Source organism: Theropithecus gelada, chromosome 15 (genome assembly GCF_003255815.1).
Source record: "Theropithecus gelada isolate Dixy chromosome 15, Tgel_1.0, whole genome shotgun sequence".
NCBI lineage: Eukaryota > Metazoa > Chordata > Mammalia > Primates > Cercopithecidae > Theropithecus > Theropithecus gelada.
The window spans coordinates 46,807,877-46,825,801 of record NC_037683.1 but is presented as its reverse complement, the minus strand read 5'-3'; the positions used below and the strand labels follow the sequence as shown (position 1 = coordinate 46,825,801).

Sequence of the window (17,925 nt, the reverse complement as noted above, 5' to 3'; positions counted from 1 at the left end):
GTAGTGGTCACAGCAGGCCTTGGGTGAGACTCAGTGCTGTGCTGACTTCAGGTGTGACTCCAGCACAGTCCCAGTGGTAGTAGCCTCAGAGTTGCTTGTGGCATTCCACACCCAGCTCTAGGTGGCTTGGCACAGAGATAGACTAAATCTGTTAGAGAGAAAAGAAAGAGAACAAGAGTTTCTGCCTGGTAATCCAGAGAATTCTTCCAGATTTATTCAAGACTACCAAGGTGATACTTCTATCAGTCTCCAAGAACTGCAGCATTACTGGGTTTTGGGTGCCCTGTAATGCAGATATGGCTTAGATCACAACACCCAAGTCCTTTCAAATACCTGTAAAGCCTTCCCAAGAAAGGTAAAAAGAAGACCAGACTACAGAGACTATAAAAACAATTAATATCTATCTCTTCAATGCCCAGACACCAACAAGCATCCACAAGCATCAAGACCATTCAGGAAAACATGACCTCACCAAACAAACTAAATAAGGCACCAGGGACCAATCATGGAGAAACAGATATGTCACCTTTCAGACAGATAATTCAAAATAGCTGTTTTGAGGAAACGCAAAGAAATTCAAGATAACACAAAGAAGGAATTCAGAATTATATCACATAAATTTAACAAAGAGGCTGAAATAGTTAAAAAGAAACAGAAATTCTAGAGTTGAAAAATACAATTGACATATTGAAGAATGCATCAGAGTATTTTAATAGTAGAATTGATCGAGCAGAAGAAAGAATTAGTGAGCTTGAAGACAGGCTATTTGAAGATAAACAGAGAAGATAAAAGAAAAAAAAATGAAGCCCTCATACAAGATCTAGATAATAACCTTAAAAGGGCAAATCTGGCTGGGTGCAGTGGCTCATGCCTGTAATCCTAGCACTTTGGGAGGCTGAGGTGGGCAGATCACGAGGTCAAGAGCTCAAGACCGTCCTGGCTAACACGGTGAAACCCCGTCTCTACTAAAAATACAAAAAATTAGCTGGGCGTGGTGGCAGGCGCCTGCAGTCCCAGCTACTTGGGAGGCTGAGACAGGAGAATGGCATGAACCTGGGAGGTGGAGCTTGCAGTGAGCGGAGATTGCACTACTGCACGCCAGCCTGGGTGACAGAGCGAGACTCCATCTCAAAAAAAAAAAAAAAAAAGGACAAATCTAAGAGTTTTTGGCCTTAAACAGGAGATACAGAAAGAGATATGGGTAGAAAGTTTATTCAAAGGGATAACAGGGAACTTCCCAAACATAGAATATATTAATATCCGAGTATAAGAAGGTTATAGAACACCAAGCAAATTTAACCCAAAAAAGACTACCTCAGGCATTTAATAATCAAACTCCCAAAGGTCAAGGATAAACAAAGGATTCTAAAAGCAGCAAGAGAAAAGCACCAGATAACATAGAATGGAGCTCCAATACTCCTGGCAGCTGACTTTTGAGTGGAAACATTACAGCTCAGGAGTGTTATATATAAAGTTTCAGTACTACAAAAGAAATAGCACTCGAATATAAAATTTTCTTTTTGATTCTCAGCAAGGCAAGTTACTTCTATATAGAAGGGTGCGCCCTTACAGATGGAACAATGGTGAGCGCACACTTGGACAAGGGAGGGGAAGGGGTTCTTATCCCTGGCTCACGTGGCCCTTGCTGCTGTGTTGTTCCCCTATTGGCTAGGGTTAGACCGCACAGGCTAAACTAATTCTGATTGCCTAATTTAAAGAGAATGATGGGGTGAGTGCTTTGGCAGGAGTCAGGGCAGAGCAGGTAACAGGAAATTGGAATGAGTTAGGGTGGAGTAGGTGATTGGAATGTAGGGTGGAACAGGTGATCAGAATGAGTCAGGGTGGAGTAGGTAATCGAAAAAGTTTGCTTAACGAGGAAGTTTAAAAGTAGAAGGCAAAGAATTGAACATATGAACATATTAATTCTTTGAAAAGAAATTTAGAACTCATATCTAATAATCCCTCCCCTTGTATTTCCTTACAACTTTCTTTTCAAACTTTTTTTTTAAAACATGTCTTGGCTTAGTTGTTTCGCTTGATTTTGTAAAAGAAGAAGCTTCTCTGGATAAGGTGGAGGATAGTTAAGGGAGGTTTTAGTAAGTGCCATTTTTATGAGCCTCTGCGTCTACTTATGGATGCATGGTATGACACAGCACCTGACAAGAATAAATACACCTATTACGGCTGCGAAGGAGGTATTGAGGCTATTATTCCTTTCCATTTGCCGAACATTTTTTTTAGCCATCCTGTAAAGGGGTCATTTACCCCTGAGTTGCTGGCTAACTCATTGGATAGAGCAGTCAGACCTTGCAATGCTTTTGTTATACTTTTATTAGGGGCGGTGTTTGGGGTGAACCTGTAACATTGAGTTTTAATCATGATGCAAACTCCTCCTCTCTCTGCTAATATCATGTCTAAGGCTATCCTATTTTCCCAAGCCATCTGGCTATTAACCCCTAATTGCTCAGCTATTCCTTTAACAGCATCTCTAGTGTAGTTAATAAATCGCTGTTGATTGTAATAGACATAGTTTAGCCAATCTACATTTTTATTAATTGTCACCCACCAAAATATTGACTCAAATCCTGCAGCTATTTGATTTTGGGCTTTAAGTTGATCTGGTATTCCCTGTGGGACTTTAATTGTGTCTAAATAGACGTAAGAGTTGAAAGACCTATAATGGGCTTCTCTAGCTTTACAATATCTTATTTTTCCTTTCTCTGGTTAATGAAATGCCAGGGTGAAAGGGATAGCCAATTGGACTAAAGCCCAAGTGCCACTCCAGTTATTTGGCAGAATGTCCAGTAAAGGTCCATCACAATACCACCACACATCTGCTTGGGGATGAACAAGGGCTGACTGATAAGCTCTTTTTTTTTTTTTTTTTTTTTGAGACGGAGTCTCGCTCTGTCACCCAGCTGGATAAGCTCTTGAAAATTCTTAAGCTCATTGCATCCCTTCAGGTCTCCAAGGAACGCTAAGTTTCCTTTCTGTCGTGAGAGACAGGAAGTGAACTTAGTGTTAGGAAATGGAAGCTGGATGGCCTTCGGGGGCTGACCTGCAAGGTTCTGGATTTCGGGATATAGCAGAGTGAGAGCTTGGCATGACTTGTTACCCCAGGCTGTAGAATCTTGGGAAAAAGCTACTATGCAGCCCACGCCTGGTTGACTGGAGGACCAAGTGCAAAGGGGACAATCTGGGCCTCTGGCCTGCTGTGCATACAAGCATAACAATTGCTTTTGTTTAATGTGCCGACAGAATATTTGATCCATTTCAACCAGGCATTTACATCTTGGTATCCTGTCTCAATTGCCAAAGTTTGTTTTAAGTCTTTAACTTCTACCATCACTCTCTTGGCCTTGTCATTAGATGGAGGAGGATCAATGGTTCCAATGTGAGAGGTTTTGGAAAAAGGCTTAGAGGCAGGTGCAGGCGGCAGGGGATCAAAGAAATGCATTTTAAAGAATCCAATAGGGTCTCTCCCTGAAACCTCAGCACCCATACCATAAAGCCGGCTTAAAGAAGGGAACCAGCTTAGAAAAGGGGAGAACTTTGGGGTCTTGAAATAATAGCCTGTAGAGGGTTGCACTGGTTTAGCTGACAGGGGGGCTGTCCCTTTAGTAAAATGAATGTATGGTTTTAGGAAATTGCAAAAACTGGTTGGGGCAGTCTATCCTTGCTCTTTAGTGGTCCACAGAACGTTAAATCAACTACGCATAAAAGTTATACATTGGGGGGCAAGACTCCTGATTGACACTGGGGTCTTTATTGAAATCTCCCCAGATTAAATGGTCCCAATTTACTAATGCCCATTCTGAGGAGAGTCAGGAGAGACAGAGGTACTTTTCTGTCTTTGACTTGGCAAGTCCCCACAGGGTATAACAAGGCAATCTTTAAATGCAATAGTTTGAGGCAAAATTGACTTGGTTATGTTAATAACTAGATGGTCAGCAATAGAGCCAGGAAAGAATAAAAGGAATAGAATAGATAAAAGAGTTAAATTTTTCTTAGCTTTAGATTGGTAGGGTTTTCCCCTGGGATTGTGGTCCACGACTCTGGGGGGGATGGCGCTTTGACTCGTGTGTGATGAGTCCATCCCTTTTTCGCTGTACGAACAATAGTCTCAGTAGTTAGCAGCACAAGGTAGGGTCCTTCCTAGGCTGGCTCGAGTTTTCCTTCTTTCTACCTTTTGATGAGAATGTGATCTTCAGGCTGGTGCTGGTTTACTGGAAATTCTAGGGATGGTACCTGTGCTAAAAGTCTTTTAGTTTTGAGGGAAAGGAAAAGTGGAAGATAAACCAAGTATATAATTTCTAAGAAATTGACCTTTTGTTTTAAATGTGGGGACATCAGCAGTGGACTTTATAGTCTTTGGTGCCCTTCTTACTGAGAAATTTCCTTTAGCACCTATTTTTATTAGTTTTTAGACCAAAGAAAGCCAAACACCGTTTTGTATTTAATAATGCTTCCTGTATGATTTTTATACCAGATAAGCTAAATTTCACCTTTATATTAGTGGGTTGTTAATGTTAAACTTAATTTTAATACAACCTTGTAGACATATTTATCCAATTTTTAATGTCTGAACATAAGGTAAGGTTTTTATAGACTCTTTTTAACCTTTTTTATAGTTTTTGTTAAAGCGCAGGTTAGTGCTTTAAGAAAAACTTGTTGTGCTTTTATTTTAATGTTCAGTTCACAGAAAAACTGTATACCTCTTTAACTTTAGCTAATATGTTTACATACAGAATTTCCTTTACAATTAACATTTTAAAACTTGCTTAGACCTTTAAAACAAAAAAATGTATTTTTAACCTTTTAATGTAGTAAAAATTCACATTCTTATGCCTCCTTATAATCTTTTTACCAAAAGTATATTTTACTTTCCTTACACACTTTGCACATATACTGTTTCTTCAATAGTTTTATATTTAGGAGGCCTAATTACTTTTAAATTATACAACATCTCTTGCATAAATTTCCTTTTATAACCTTTTTTTCCCCCACGACTTTCACAGATAATTCTTTGACATGCCTCAACTTTCTGACTTGTTGTAAATATCCTTTTTTTAAAAAAACAATTAGTTAATTTATTTTAGGACAAGAATTTACCATATAACATTCTTTTTACATAAACTCTCCCCCCTCCTTTTTTTCTTTTTTCTTTAATTTTCCTAAAGATGATAACCATTCTTTTCTAAAGCGAACTTCCTTCATGTCTGTGGACTAGACTGCCTAAGGCCACAAGATTAGAAGTTAGGATAATACATGTTACACTGTTAACTTTTAGCAAACTTTACTTTTGTTGAAAACCTTCTAAGTTTGGGATTTCAATTCTCCTTTGCTGTTAATAAGACCTTGTTTAGTCTAAATTAACTTAGAATTGGTATAGATGGTTCCTTCCTGGTTCTGGGAGTACTATAAGGCTTGGCTGAGTGCAAACAACTTGCAGGTTTGAGCAGACCAGTTATCAGGCAATTTTCCTAACTCTGCTTCTACAAGAGTTTCCCTGTCAATTACTGAATACCCACTGTGGTTTGTTTCCCCCCTCCCCAATCACTCGGGGGGAACCATTTATAGTACCGTCCTAAAGGGAGTTCCTCCTAGGTCTGGTCAGACCTTTGTATGGTAATTAAGATTTAAATCCCCGGTTAGGAAACCTACTGGGTTAAGGGAATTTTCAGTGGTTAATGATAAATCATCTTTTTCTAACAGAATAACCCTATACTTTAAGATTTTTGAGTTAGTAAGCTACCTTTTTGCTTTTTGACAGGATAGTTCTGAACTGGTGAGGTGTGCTCACAATGAGGTTTCCTCTAAAAGTTCTTTTTCTGGTTTCTTCTGTTAGCAAAGGAGTTGCCGCTACAGACTAAATGCATTTGGGCCACCCACTGGTTACTGGGTTACGGATTTTTGATAGAAAGGCTACAGGTTGTCAGTGGCCTCAGTGCTTTTGGGCTACACCCTTGGTTTTTTTTTTTTTTTGAGACGGAGTCTCGCTCTGTCGCCCAGGCTGGTGTGCAGTGGCGCGATCTCGGCTCACTGCAAGCTCCGCCTCCCGGGTTTACGCCATTCTCCTGCCTCAGCCTCCCGAGTAGCTGGGACTACAGGCACCCGCCACCTCGCCCGGCTAGTTTTTTGTATTTTTTAGTAGAGACGGGGTTTCACCGTGTTAGCCAGGATGGTCTCGATCTCCTGACCTCGTGATCCACCCGTCTCGGCCTCCCAAAGTGCTGGGATTACAGGCTTGAGCCACCGCGCCCGGCCTACACCCTTGTTTACGCTGACAACGAGGTGGTATTGGAGTGTTATAGGGTCAAGGAGAAGACCTTCAATTATTAACTACAGGTTTTAAATTTACCTTGGCTTTTAAGGGAATAGGTGTCATGCGCGTCTGTGTGAAGAGACCACCAAACAGGCTTTGTGTGAGCAATAAAGCTTTTTAATCACCTGGGTGCAGGCGGGCTGAGTCCAAAAAGAGTGTAAGCGAAGGGAGATAAGTGTGGGGCCGTTTATAGGATTTGGGTAGGTAAAGGAAAATTCCAGTCAAAGGGGGCTTGTTCTCTGGCGGGCAGGAGTGGGGGTCACAAGGTGCTCAGTGGGGGAGCTTTCTGAGCCAGGCACAAGATAATGTCATCGCTTAAGGCAAGGACCAGCCATTTTCACTTCTTTTGTGGTGGAATGTCATCAGTTAAGGCGGGGCGGGGCATTTTCACTTCTTTTGTGATTCTTCAGTTACTTCAGGCCATCTAGGCGTGTATATATATATACGTGCAAGTCACAGGGGATGCGATGGCTGGGCTTGGGCTCAGAGGCCTGACAATAGGTACACTGTTTTTTCTTTACTACTTCTATTTTTCTCTTTCTTTCTCTCTCTTTGGCTCCCTCCTTTGTCTCTCTGCCTCTTCCCCTGGCCCTGCCTCTCTTTCCCCTCTGTCTGCCTCTCTTCCCCCCGCCCACCTCTTTCCCTCTCTCTCTCTCCCCCTCTGCCTCTTTCCCTCTCTCTCTCTCTCTGCCTCTCTTTCCCTCTCACCTCTCTGTCTATCTCTCTCTCTTCCCCTAGGGTAGGGACCTGCAGGAGTGGAGCTGCTCTCTCTTTCCCCAAGAAAAAAGGAAAGGGCGGCAGCGGCGGGGGCCGGGGGCGGGATGGGGGTGTTGTGTCAGATTCAACCCTTGAAATTAGCAGAAGGCTCAACCCCTCAACACCAGGGATGTCTCACCTTGCCTGTCCTGGAAGGCTCAACCCCTCAAACCAGGGGGTGTCTCGCCTTGCCTGTCCTGGAAGGCTCAACCCGTCAAACCAGGGGGTGTCTTGCCTGTCCTGGAAGGCTCAACCCCTCAAACCAGGGGGCATCTTGCCTTGCTTGCCCGGGAAGGCTCAACCCCTCAAACCAGGGGGTGTCTTGCCTGTCTTGGAAGGTTGATCTGTTTCTCCCCTTTTCCCCCTCTGAAGGTCCTTTGCACACTTCCTACTCGTGCTTTTCTCTCGCCACTCCCCCAAGGTAGAATCAGGACCTTCTTAGTGTTGGCATGCCAGTGTAAATCCTACAGCAGGATCCGCCCTAAGCCATATGAGGTAGCTACGGAACCACAGAGAGGACCCACTCACTCCTTCCAGCAGTAGGACTTGTCACTGTTTCATGTGTCCATGTGAAGAGTCCACCAACAGGCTTTGTGTGAGCAACAAGGCTGTTTATTTCACCTGGGTGCAGGCGGGCTGAGTCCAAAAAAGGAGTCAGCAAAGGGTGGTGGGATTATCTTTAGTTCTTACAGGTTTTGGGATAGGCGATGGATCTCACAAAGTACATTCTCAAGGGTGGAGAGAATTACAAAGAAACTTCTTAAGGGTGGGGGAGATTATAAAGAACATTGATCAGTTAGGGTGCGGCAGAAACAAATCACAATGGTGGAATGTCATCAGTTAAGCTATTTTCACTTCTGTGGATCTTCAGTTGCTTCAGGCCATGTGGATGTATACGTGCAAGTAACTGGGGATATGATGGCTTAGCTTGGGCTCAGAGGCCTGACAGTTACCATCCACACGAACAACACCGCAAGCAGGGTTGTTGGTGATCATTCACGCGCATACACATTTAGCCCTCCAGAATTTGACCACCAAGGAAGTACTTTACTGGCTCCCGTGACATCTCCTTCCTTGGTCTGTGCACAGTCATTGCTGCAGTATGTGAGGATCCTTTAAGCTAGGTTGCTGGCCAGTACCCCCCGCACCCCCCATGTTGCTGAGAGCTCAGGTTATTCCTCACACTGGGTGGGTCTAGATTTCTCACCCCTGAGGCCGCCACAATAGGGCAGGGTGCACCTCCTCACGAGAGAGAACCAGAGACCATCCCGGAGGGGAATGTAATCCCGGATGAGTCCCCCAAATTGTTATATATAAAGTTTCGGTGCCACAAAAGAAATAGCACTCGAATATAAAATTTTCTTTTTAATTCTCAGCAAGGCAAGTTACTTCTATATGGAAGGGTGCACCCTTACAGATGGAACAATGGTGAGCTCACACTTGGACAAGGGAGGGAAAAGGGTTCTTATCCCTGGCGCACGTGGTCCCTGCTGCTGTGTCATTCCCCTATTGGCTAGGGTTAGACCACATAGGCTAAACTAATTCCGAATGGCTAATTTAAAAAGAATGATGGGGTGAGTGCTTTGGCGGGAGTCAGGGCAGAGCAGGTAGCAGGTAATTGGAATGAGTTAGGGTGGAGCAGGTGATCAGAATGAGTCAGGGTAGAGTAGGTAATTGGAATGAGTCAGGGTGGAGTAGGTAATCGAAAAAGGTTGCTTTACGAGGAAGTTAAGTTTAAAAGTAGAAGGGAAAGAACTGAACATACTGACATATTAATTCTTTGAAAAGAAATTTAGAACTCATATCTAACAGGAAAGAGTGGCATGACATATTTAAAATGCTGAAGGGGAAAAACTTTACCTAGACTAGTATATCTAGTGAAAATATCTTTCAAACATGAAGGAAAAAGACTTTTCCAGACAAACAAAAGTTGAGCAGTTTCATTAACATCATACTTGTCCTACAAAAAAATGCTGAAGAGAGTCCTTCAACTAGAAAGAAAAGGACGTTGAGCAATAAGAAATCAGCCACCATGCCTGGCTTCATTATAGTTTTGATTTGCATTTCTCTGATGATCAGTGATGTTGAGCACCTTGTCATATGCCTGTTTGCCATCTGTATGTCTTCTTTTGAGAAATATCTATTCAGATCTTTTGTCCATTGTTAAATTGGACTATCAGGTTTTTTCCTATAGAGTTATTTGAGCTTCTTATAATCCCAGCATACAGGCAACCAAAGCAAAAATTGACAAAATGGTATCACATTAAGTTTAAAATCTTCTGCACAGCAAAAGAAACAATTAGCAAAGTGAAGAGGCAACCTGCAGAATGGGAGAAAATATCTGCAAACTGTCCGTCTGACAAAGGATTAATAACCAGTCCCAAACAAAAGAACTGCTTTTGAAATAAATTTAACAACCTACCTGCAGAGAACTAAGGCTTGTAAATGTGAGTGTCAGCCCTTAGAGTAAAACCCACTTAATTTAAAATTTGGGGGGCTTGAGTTTGCCTGCAAGTTTCCTGTACACCCTAGGGTGAAATTTGTTAAACAACATATTCTTTCTACCTACACAGAACTCATGGTTTCCCATTCAGAGGAGTGGCCTGTTAGGAAAACAAAATTAACCAAAAGAAATGAAATCTACTCCAGCAACCTATAATAATCAAACTATTATTTTACTTATATTTTTAAGCGGACTAGAGGGAAACAAGTAGCATAAAAAGGTGGATGAGGATGAACAAATAGAATAACTGACTCTGGAAGCTGGGTGTGGTTCCCAGCTACTTAGGAGGCTGAGGCAAGAAGATCACTTGAGCCATGAGTTCAAGGCTATAGTGCACCATTACTGCACCTGAGAGTAGCCACTGCACTCTACCCTTGGCAACATAGCAATATCCCATCTTAAAAAAAAAATACCTGAACCTAGAATAAACAATTATATTTCAGGGAAGAGAAAAGAAAAGAACTTTAAAACATTTTTATGACTATTCTCAGAGAAAAGAAGCAATTACATATATAAAGTAAGAATAGGTTGCTTTAAAAGGGGGAAAGAAGAAAAACATCTAAGAACAACAACAAAATAGAATTTGGGGGAGCAAAAATGGGATTGCTATTTTTTTTTTAAAACCCATTAAAGGATTAAAATCTCTCCTGGACCATAAAACAAAAAGACACAGAGATAGAAAATATGAGAGAAATAATTTGTTTTTAAACAGAGGGTCAAACTAGAAAGATTTAGTTATAAAGAGAAATCCCTTTAAAATTCTCATAGAGATAAAAATAAGATATTAACAAAAATTAGACTTAGATTGGTATCAGATTTCTCAAAAGCACCATTGGGTCCTAGAAACCAGTAGGGTCATACCTTCAAAGTGCTTAGTGAAACATATTTTGACCTAGAAATCTGTACCCAGAAAAACTACAAGTCAAGTAAGAGAGCAAACTTGTTCCTACCCTAGGACCTTTACCCTTGCTGGCAATGTCTGCCCCCAAGTCTTTGCATGGCTTGCTTCTTTTTCATCATTTAATGCTACCTTTTCAGATAAAAGGGCTCTAACACCCCCACCAAGACCCTCTATTCTATTGACCTGTTTTATTTTCCTCACAGCATTTATCACTAAATGATATTTTTTTCATTTCTTGTTTGTTGTCTACCTCTCTCCATAAGGATGTTGTCTTTTTTCACTACTGTGTCCCTAAGTCCCTGGAACTATCCTTGACATATAACGGGAGCTTCATTATTATTTGTTGAGTGAGTGAAAAAAATGAATGAACGTCTTAGCCACCAGATTATGAGCCTCTACAGTAGAAATTACACCATATTCATCTTCATATTTTTGGAAGTGCCTTGCACAAAGTAGTTCTTAGTAAATCTCTATTGAATTATTAAATGAAGAAATGTCCTTGAATTAGCTAGGTTCTTATCAGCTCAGCAGTTTTGTTTCTGTGGTATTTGTGCCAGGACATTGCCGATGTAGTGATATGTAAAACACTTCCATTTCTTGAAGTAAGCTGAACCAGAAATCCTTCCTGATTTAAACACTTCATTTTCCCCCATTTTTTGGAAATGCCTCTTAGAGGAAAATCTGACAGACACAGGAAGCACGTTTAGCAAAGCTGCTTCCTGATGAGCCCACAGCTGAGCTGGGGGTTAGATCCGTTCTCTCTCCCCAGTGACCAGAACTCCCAGTGATAATGCCTTCTAAATCATGATCTATTAACTAGGAGTGTATTTGTGAGACAAATGAGCAAAGTGCATGAAATTGAAATGGTGCCAGAGATCCAGGATCTCCTTCTGGGGTAAGGCACAATGTAAAGCACAGATGTGAAGGGTCAAAGGCCCGAAGGAGTGCTTTCTTTTGACAGGCTGCCTATGAGGCCAGGGAGCACCTTTATGAGACCAGTGGCCTTGGTTCTAGGTCAGTTTTGTCAAGAGTGACAAAATTATTTATTTCACTCTTTATTGAAGCCACTTTTTGCTAAATGGGAGGCTGTCTGCACTTCTTTGGTCTGACTAGGTCTGGTATTATCTCTAGGGTCTGTAGCAATAACCAAACAAACTAATGATTCCTTGTTTCTTTCTCCTTATAGAAAGGAAGTAAAGTGAAGCTTTAAAGACTAAGTACCAAAAATCCCTACCACAATAAAAAGAAATGTAGAACATCTGCAAGGGCTTTGAAGGCCTCATGATGGCAGGAAAAGCTCTAGCAATGAAGAAAGAAAACACTGTGCCCTACACCTTCAGGGTTCAGGCTGTGGGGGAAGCCCTGCTTTCTGGGGCTTGGGCTGATGAGAAGTGGTCTTCCTTTCTGGTGGCTTAGTGTGAGCAGTAGAACTCAAACTCAGATCAGTAACTCACTGAGGCTTTATCTGAACCATGAGAATAGCTTTGTTTTCACATGATTAATTGAAGAGAAAGATAAAGAAGTGGGAATAAGATTGAGAAGGAAAGATTGCATGGCCCCAGAGAAACCCTCATCACAAAAAGCTGAGCTACTCAGCATGAATCTGGATTTGGCTAGGAATAAAAGCAGATTTTATGTGTTTTGTCCCAATTCTCCTTTGTTTTATTGTTCCCCGGCCCCTCACTCAACTCTCAAATACCAGTTTTTGACATTGAATATTAAGTGTTTAGTGTTAATTTTTAAGTAATACTGGTTTTGATTATGTTTTAAAATAAGATCTTTACCCTTTAGAGCTATATATTAAATTATTTACAGATGAAGTTGCATAATGTGACAGATTTGTTCTGGGAAGGCAGGGGAAGAGGAGGTTTGGATGAAATTAGACTGGCTATGAATTGACAATTGTTGAAGCTGGGTGATGGGTACATGGGTGCATGGGGGTTTGTTGTCCTATTTATATACTTTAATTGGTGTTTTAAATTTTCCATAATAAAAAATAATTTAAAATCTCAGTTTCTAGGAATGGTCCCAGTTAGACCTGTTCCTCCTACTTTTCTAGTCTTGTCTTCAAAGACCTGCCCATCAGTGGCACAAAGATGAGCCCTTCCATTATCTAGCAATGGGGATGGGTTGCTTTGAGCCAGCCATACTTTGTGACCAAGGTCACAGATGTGAAGACTGTTGGGTAGATGTAAAGACTGTTGGGTAGACTTCGAGGTGGTTCAATAACATCATGTTGTCTCTAGAGGCATGTGGACATATCGGGCTGGTAGGAATGTAAAATGGCATAATAACTTTGGAAAACATTTGGCAGTTTCTTAAAAAGTTAAAGATAAATTTGCTATAGGATCCAGTGATTCTACTCCTAGATATGTACAAAGGAAATGAAAGGTTATGTCCATGAAAAGACTTGTACACAGATGTTTCATACAGCCTTGTTTGTAATAGCCAAAAACTGGAAAAAACCAAATGTTCAATAAAAGAAAAATTAGTACACAAATTGTGCAATATCAATACAATAGAACACTACTCAGTATTAAAAAGAAATGAACGACTGATAGACGCAAAAACATGGATGAATCCCAAAGTCATTATGCTAAGTAGTAGAAGCCAGAAAAAAGAATATATACTATATGATTCCATTTGTATAAAATCTAAAAATTTCAAATATTCTAAAGTGTCAGAAAGCAGATTAGTGGTTGCCTGAGGACCAGGGGAAGGGAGAAGTGGGACGGAGGAATTACAAAGGGCACGAGAAACCTAGGAATAATGAATATTTCATTAACTTGAGTATGGTGATGGTTTCACAGATATGTGTGTGTATGTGTGTGTGTGTGTGTATGTCTAGTATATAGTTGTATACTTCAAATATGTGCAACTTTAGGGGGATAGTGACTGAAATGGGACATAGGGTTGTTTCTGGGTGCTGAGAATGTTCTATTTATTTGTTCTGGGTGTTTGTTCCATTAGTGTGATTACTTTGGGAAAATTCATCAACATATATCTGTGATTTCTGCATATGTCTTTATGTGTGTTAACAATTAAATGTTAAATAATCAAAAATAGAGGGCATCAGATTAATCTGGAACCATGAGTAGTATAGTTGTATTAGTCAAAGTAAGATAACCAAAATAAAAAACAGCCTTAAAATCTCACAGATATGTGACAATACAATGAAGGTTGTTTTGGGGAGGGGCAACTTGCTCCACCAATAACTCAAGAATACTCTAGCCATTCTAGCTAATGGCCCCACCAACCTCTTGGATTTCAGGATCTTCTACTGGATTCCCTGCATTCAACCAGCAAATGGGGAAGAAGAGAGAATAGGAAGACTCACACATGATTTTTTTTCTTTCTTTCTTTTTTTTTTTTTTTGAGATGGAGTCTCGCTCTGTTGCCCAGGCTGGAGTGCAGTGGCGTGATCTTGGATCACTGCAACTTCTGCCTCCTGGGTTCAAGCGATTCTCTTGCCTCAGCCTCCTGACTAGCTGGGACTACAGGTGCACGCCACCACACCCCACTAATTTTTGTATTTTTAGTAGAGATGGGGTTTCACCATGTTGACCAGGATGGTCTCAATCTCTTGACCTCGTGATCCACCCACCTTGGCCTCCCAAAGTGTTGGGATTACAGGCGTGAGAGCCACTGCACCTGGCCACACGTGATAGCATTTTAGGGCCAAGCGTGTAAGTAGCATAATCACTTCCATCAACATTGCGCTGGCTAGAACAGAGTTACATATAACTGCAAGAGAGCTTGGGAAATGTGCTCTAGATATGTGCTCAGAAGGAAAAAAAATAGAATTTAATGAATACATATGATTATCACTGCCACAATCTACCCTTCTGATCATCATATCCATTTCATTTTTCCTCCCACATATGGAACACCCTCATCATCTCCCCCAAATCCTACCCAGTCACTGCATCCAACTCAGAGTCCAAGATCTCTCACTGATGCACAGTTCTCTCCATCAGATCTAAATGAGGTTCCTCTTGGTCTGGAGATGTGAGAGGATCTCCTTTATTCATTGCTCTCAGTGATTTCTGGCTCCACTTCTGAGAAGTTTTCCCTCATTCTTTATCCTTGTTGACCAACCCTGAAGTGGATGTTTGGGAGTATACTCTTCTTAGGGACTGCAGTTTTTGTAACCTGCTTCCTGCCCAGTGTGGTTTTAAGGATTTCCAGTCACAGGCTTTTTTAGACCAGGCTTATAGTTACCTAGTAATACCATTCCTCCAAAACCCATAAGACTTCTCATCTGTTTGCTTCCAATTAGTTTCATGTGTCAGTAACCCCCCGCCCCCGAAAATTCTTTCCTAGACATAGTTTTTGAGTTTGTCCTATTTCTTCCCTTCCTTGCCCCTCCATGCCCTTCTCTTTCAACTTAATGGCAAGAAAGTTGAGGCTATGTGGAATAATAGTCATGGGTAAGAAGGTATCACCTTTAACCTGAACTTTGCCTAAAGGCTGAGTCACTTTATTCAGTTGAAAATAATTATTGGGCCTTTTTTGCTTAAGGTTTCAATCTTATCTCTTCCTGTTTAATGTCTAGAAGTCATAGTTCTTTGATGCCCCATGTTTCTGTATCATTTCTGCCTACAAATTGGCTAATTCTTTCCCTCGTTTAACTTTAAAAAAATTTTTTTAGTAAAGATGGGGTCTCAGTATATTGCCCAGGCTGGTCACAAATTCCTGGCCCCAAGCAATCCTCCTGTCTGGTCTTTCCAAAATCCTGGGATGGCATGCATGAGTCACTGCACACAGCCAACTCTTTCTTTCAATACCTTTCAAAGGCAGCCAGTACACAATATTTTGATTCTTTCTAACCACTTCTCTTAGAGCTGCAGGTTCAGTAGGCATATGGTCTACCTTTCAGTTTTACCAAATTCTTTAATGTTAACATGACTACCATATTTTCAGCCTTTTATATCAGTTTCCTTATCGCCCACCCCCTAACTGCTAAGCCCCACACATTTTAGACTTCTATTAAAGCAGCTTCAATAATGGAATGATTAAGTGCTTGGGTTCTGGAACTGGTTCAAAACCTGTTTCTTCTACTCAGTAGCTGAGTGACTTTAGACAAAATTCTTTCTCACTCTTAAGTTCCTCATCTATTATTAAAAGAGGATTATTGTAAATATTAAATAACATGTCCAAGGAGAGCTTCTACTGGAGTTTCTTTTCTGTCCTATGTACTGCTGCCTAGAGCCTGTGAACTATAGGGCCTCCCCGCCCTCCTAGGAGAGGGTCGCTTTGTTGAGAGATAAGGCTCTAGACTGTAGAACTGAAGCAGTACATATCTTGGATGAAATGTTCATTTAATTCTTTTTTTTTCATTTATAGATTTTCCTGGGTTTAGGCATCATATGTTTTGTCCTAGCAGTTGGGCATGGCATTTGGCAGAACAAGAAAGGCTACCACTTCCAGATTTTTCTGCCATGGGAAAAATATGTCTCTTCATCAGCTGTCTCTGCCATCCTCATATTCTGGTCCTACTTCATTATTCTCAACACCATGGTGCCCATTTCCCTCTATGTCAGGTAGGCTTCTTTGATCACTTTGGGGTGTGGGGGAGGAGCTGACTTCATACTGTCTACTTAATTCCCCAACCAGAGTGTGAACTTGTGCTCTTTAACCCCTTACTCTCCACAGTACCTGGTATACAAAATGCTCTGAGATATATCTAGAGATTGCATAAATGCCTTCCATGTCCAGAATACTGTGCTAGGAAGACACTGTGTGGTTTATACAAAAAGAAAATTATCCCTGCCCTCAAATAACTTAAAAAGTAAGTGACTAAATAAGACATACAAACACATGAAATAACTAGAAAACATACAGACAAATTTGGTGATGCTAACACATGGGTAGGTTCCCCAGGAAGATAGGCCAGGCAGCCCATAGTTTACCAATGAGATAGGTCCAAACATTCACTTGTAAGTCAATTAATCAGAATTCAGAATGCATTTTCCCACAGAAACAGTGTGACAGATGGTAGATAGGTGTAATTTTGACCTAAGTTCAATTCCTAAAAGTTGTAGAAGAGAAGAAGAAGGGTTTTTCTTACTCTTTTTCATAAGCACCTTGAATGAAAATTTGAAATAGTGGAGAAAAGTATTTACCCTACTCTGATCATCCTTTTCTAGGTTCTGCATTTCCTTACACATACATACACCCAAATACATTTTAGTTTCCTCCTTTCCAGGCTTTCTAAACCCTGTACCGGGGCTTTTTGGCAATTAAAAAAAAGTACCCTACGTAACTAGATTACCTTATTTAGTAATATTTATTGAGTATCTACTATGTGCTAAGGTTTAGAGAGATTGCTGTGGTTGCTGGATATGGTAAAGGATGGGAGGAGTCCCAACTCCAGGCATAGAGATTATCAGTAATCAGTCGATGATGAGGACCTGAGCACTTCCTTCTTTACCTCAAAGGAAAAAATCCCCATCTCTCAGTGCAGCTGTCTCAGACAGGGATTACTAATAATCACCCTTATAATAAAGCAGATTAAAACACATTAAGTATGAATGATGATAAGAAGGAGACCCCTTAAAAGTCTTCACTCTTTTAAAATGAACATGCTTATTAGCCATAAAGAATCTATAATGGATGCTATTTGGAGCAGAAGAGGAGTATGACAAAGGCAATAGGGAAAACTCATATAAAATGAGAAGAGGTTGTTGTGGAAGAAAGCACACCACAGGCAGGCTGGCTCTGCCTGGAAATTTATCAGAGGTTCAGTCCATAAACTATTCCTAATTTCCATAACTTCTTTTCTTCTTCTGAAATAAACTCGAGTGTGTTGAGTTCCTCTGTCTTCCCCATGTGACAGGAGCAATAATCCTCCAGTTGGGCCAACACAGCCTTTTATAAGTTAACTGTTACTCTATCACACCTTGCATTACTGCAGACATTCCAAAACTGTAACTTTTCCTGGATACATTTTAGAAAAAAAAAAAAGAATAAAAGACAGGTATGACTCAAAAAAGTTAATCAAATGTATCTGGGTACAGGTGGTAAAGCCTTGAGTGATAATGGCCAAAGTCAGCATTACCATGGGTTGGCTGGTGGGAAGGGTACTTCAGAAGGGTAGAATCCCAAGAAGACACCCTGATTTTCAGATGCTAGCCCTGATCTACCACAGGACTGCTAAGAAAGAAACCAGGATGTTATATTTGCTTGTCCTGTTCTGACGCAGAACCATTCTTTTTTTTCTCCTTAGTGTTGAAATAATAAGATTGGGCAACAGTTTATATATCAACTGGGATCGGAAGATGTTTTATGCACCAAGGAACACACCAGCACAGGCTCGTACTACCACCCTTAATGAGGAGCTCGGCCAAGTCAAATATGTGTTCTCTGACAAAACAGGGACTCTGACTCAGAACATTATGATTTTCAACAAATGTTCTATTAATGGGAAGCTCTATGGTA

The 17,925-nt window shown here is 40.8% G+C and overlaps 1 protein-coding gene across 1 annotated transcript in view; it reads left to right on the top strand.

Moving 5' to 3' along the window:
• Positions 1 to 17,925, top strand: part of LOC112607710 (phospholipid-transporting ATPase FetA-like) — a 111,436-nt gene that overhangs the window by 55,653 nt on the left and 37,858 nt on the right. The window contains exons 12-13 of the mRNA XM_025358872.1: positions 15,832 to 16,028; positions 17,714 to 17,922. Coding sequence (XP_025214657.1) covers positions 15,832 to 16,028; positions 17,714 to 17,922 — 406 coding nt within the window. The remainder of the gene's footprint in view (positions 1 to 15,831; positions 16,029 to 17,713; positions 17,923 to 17,925) is intronic.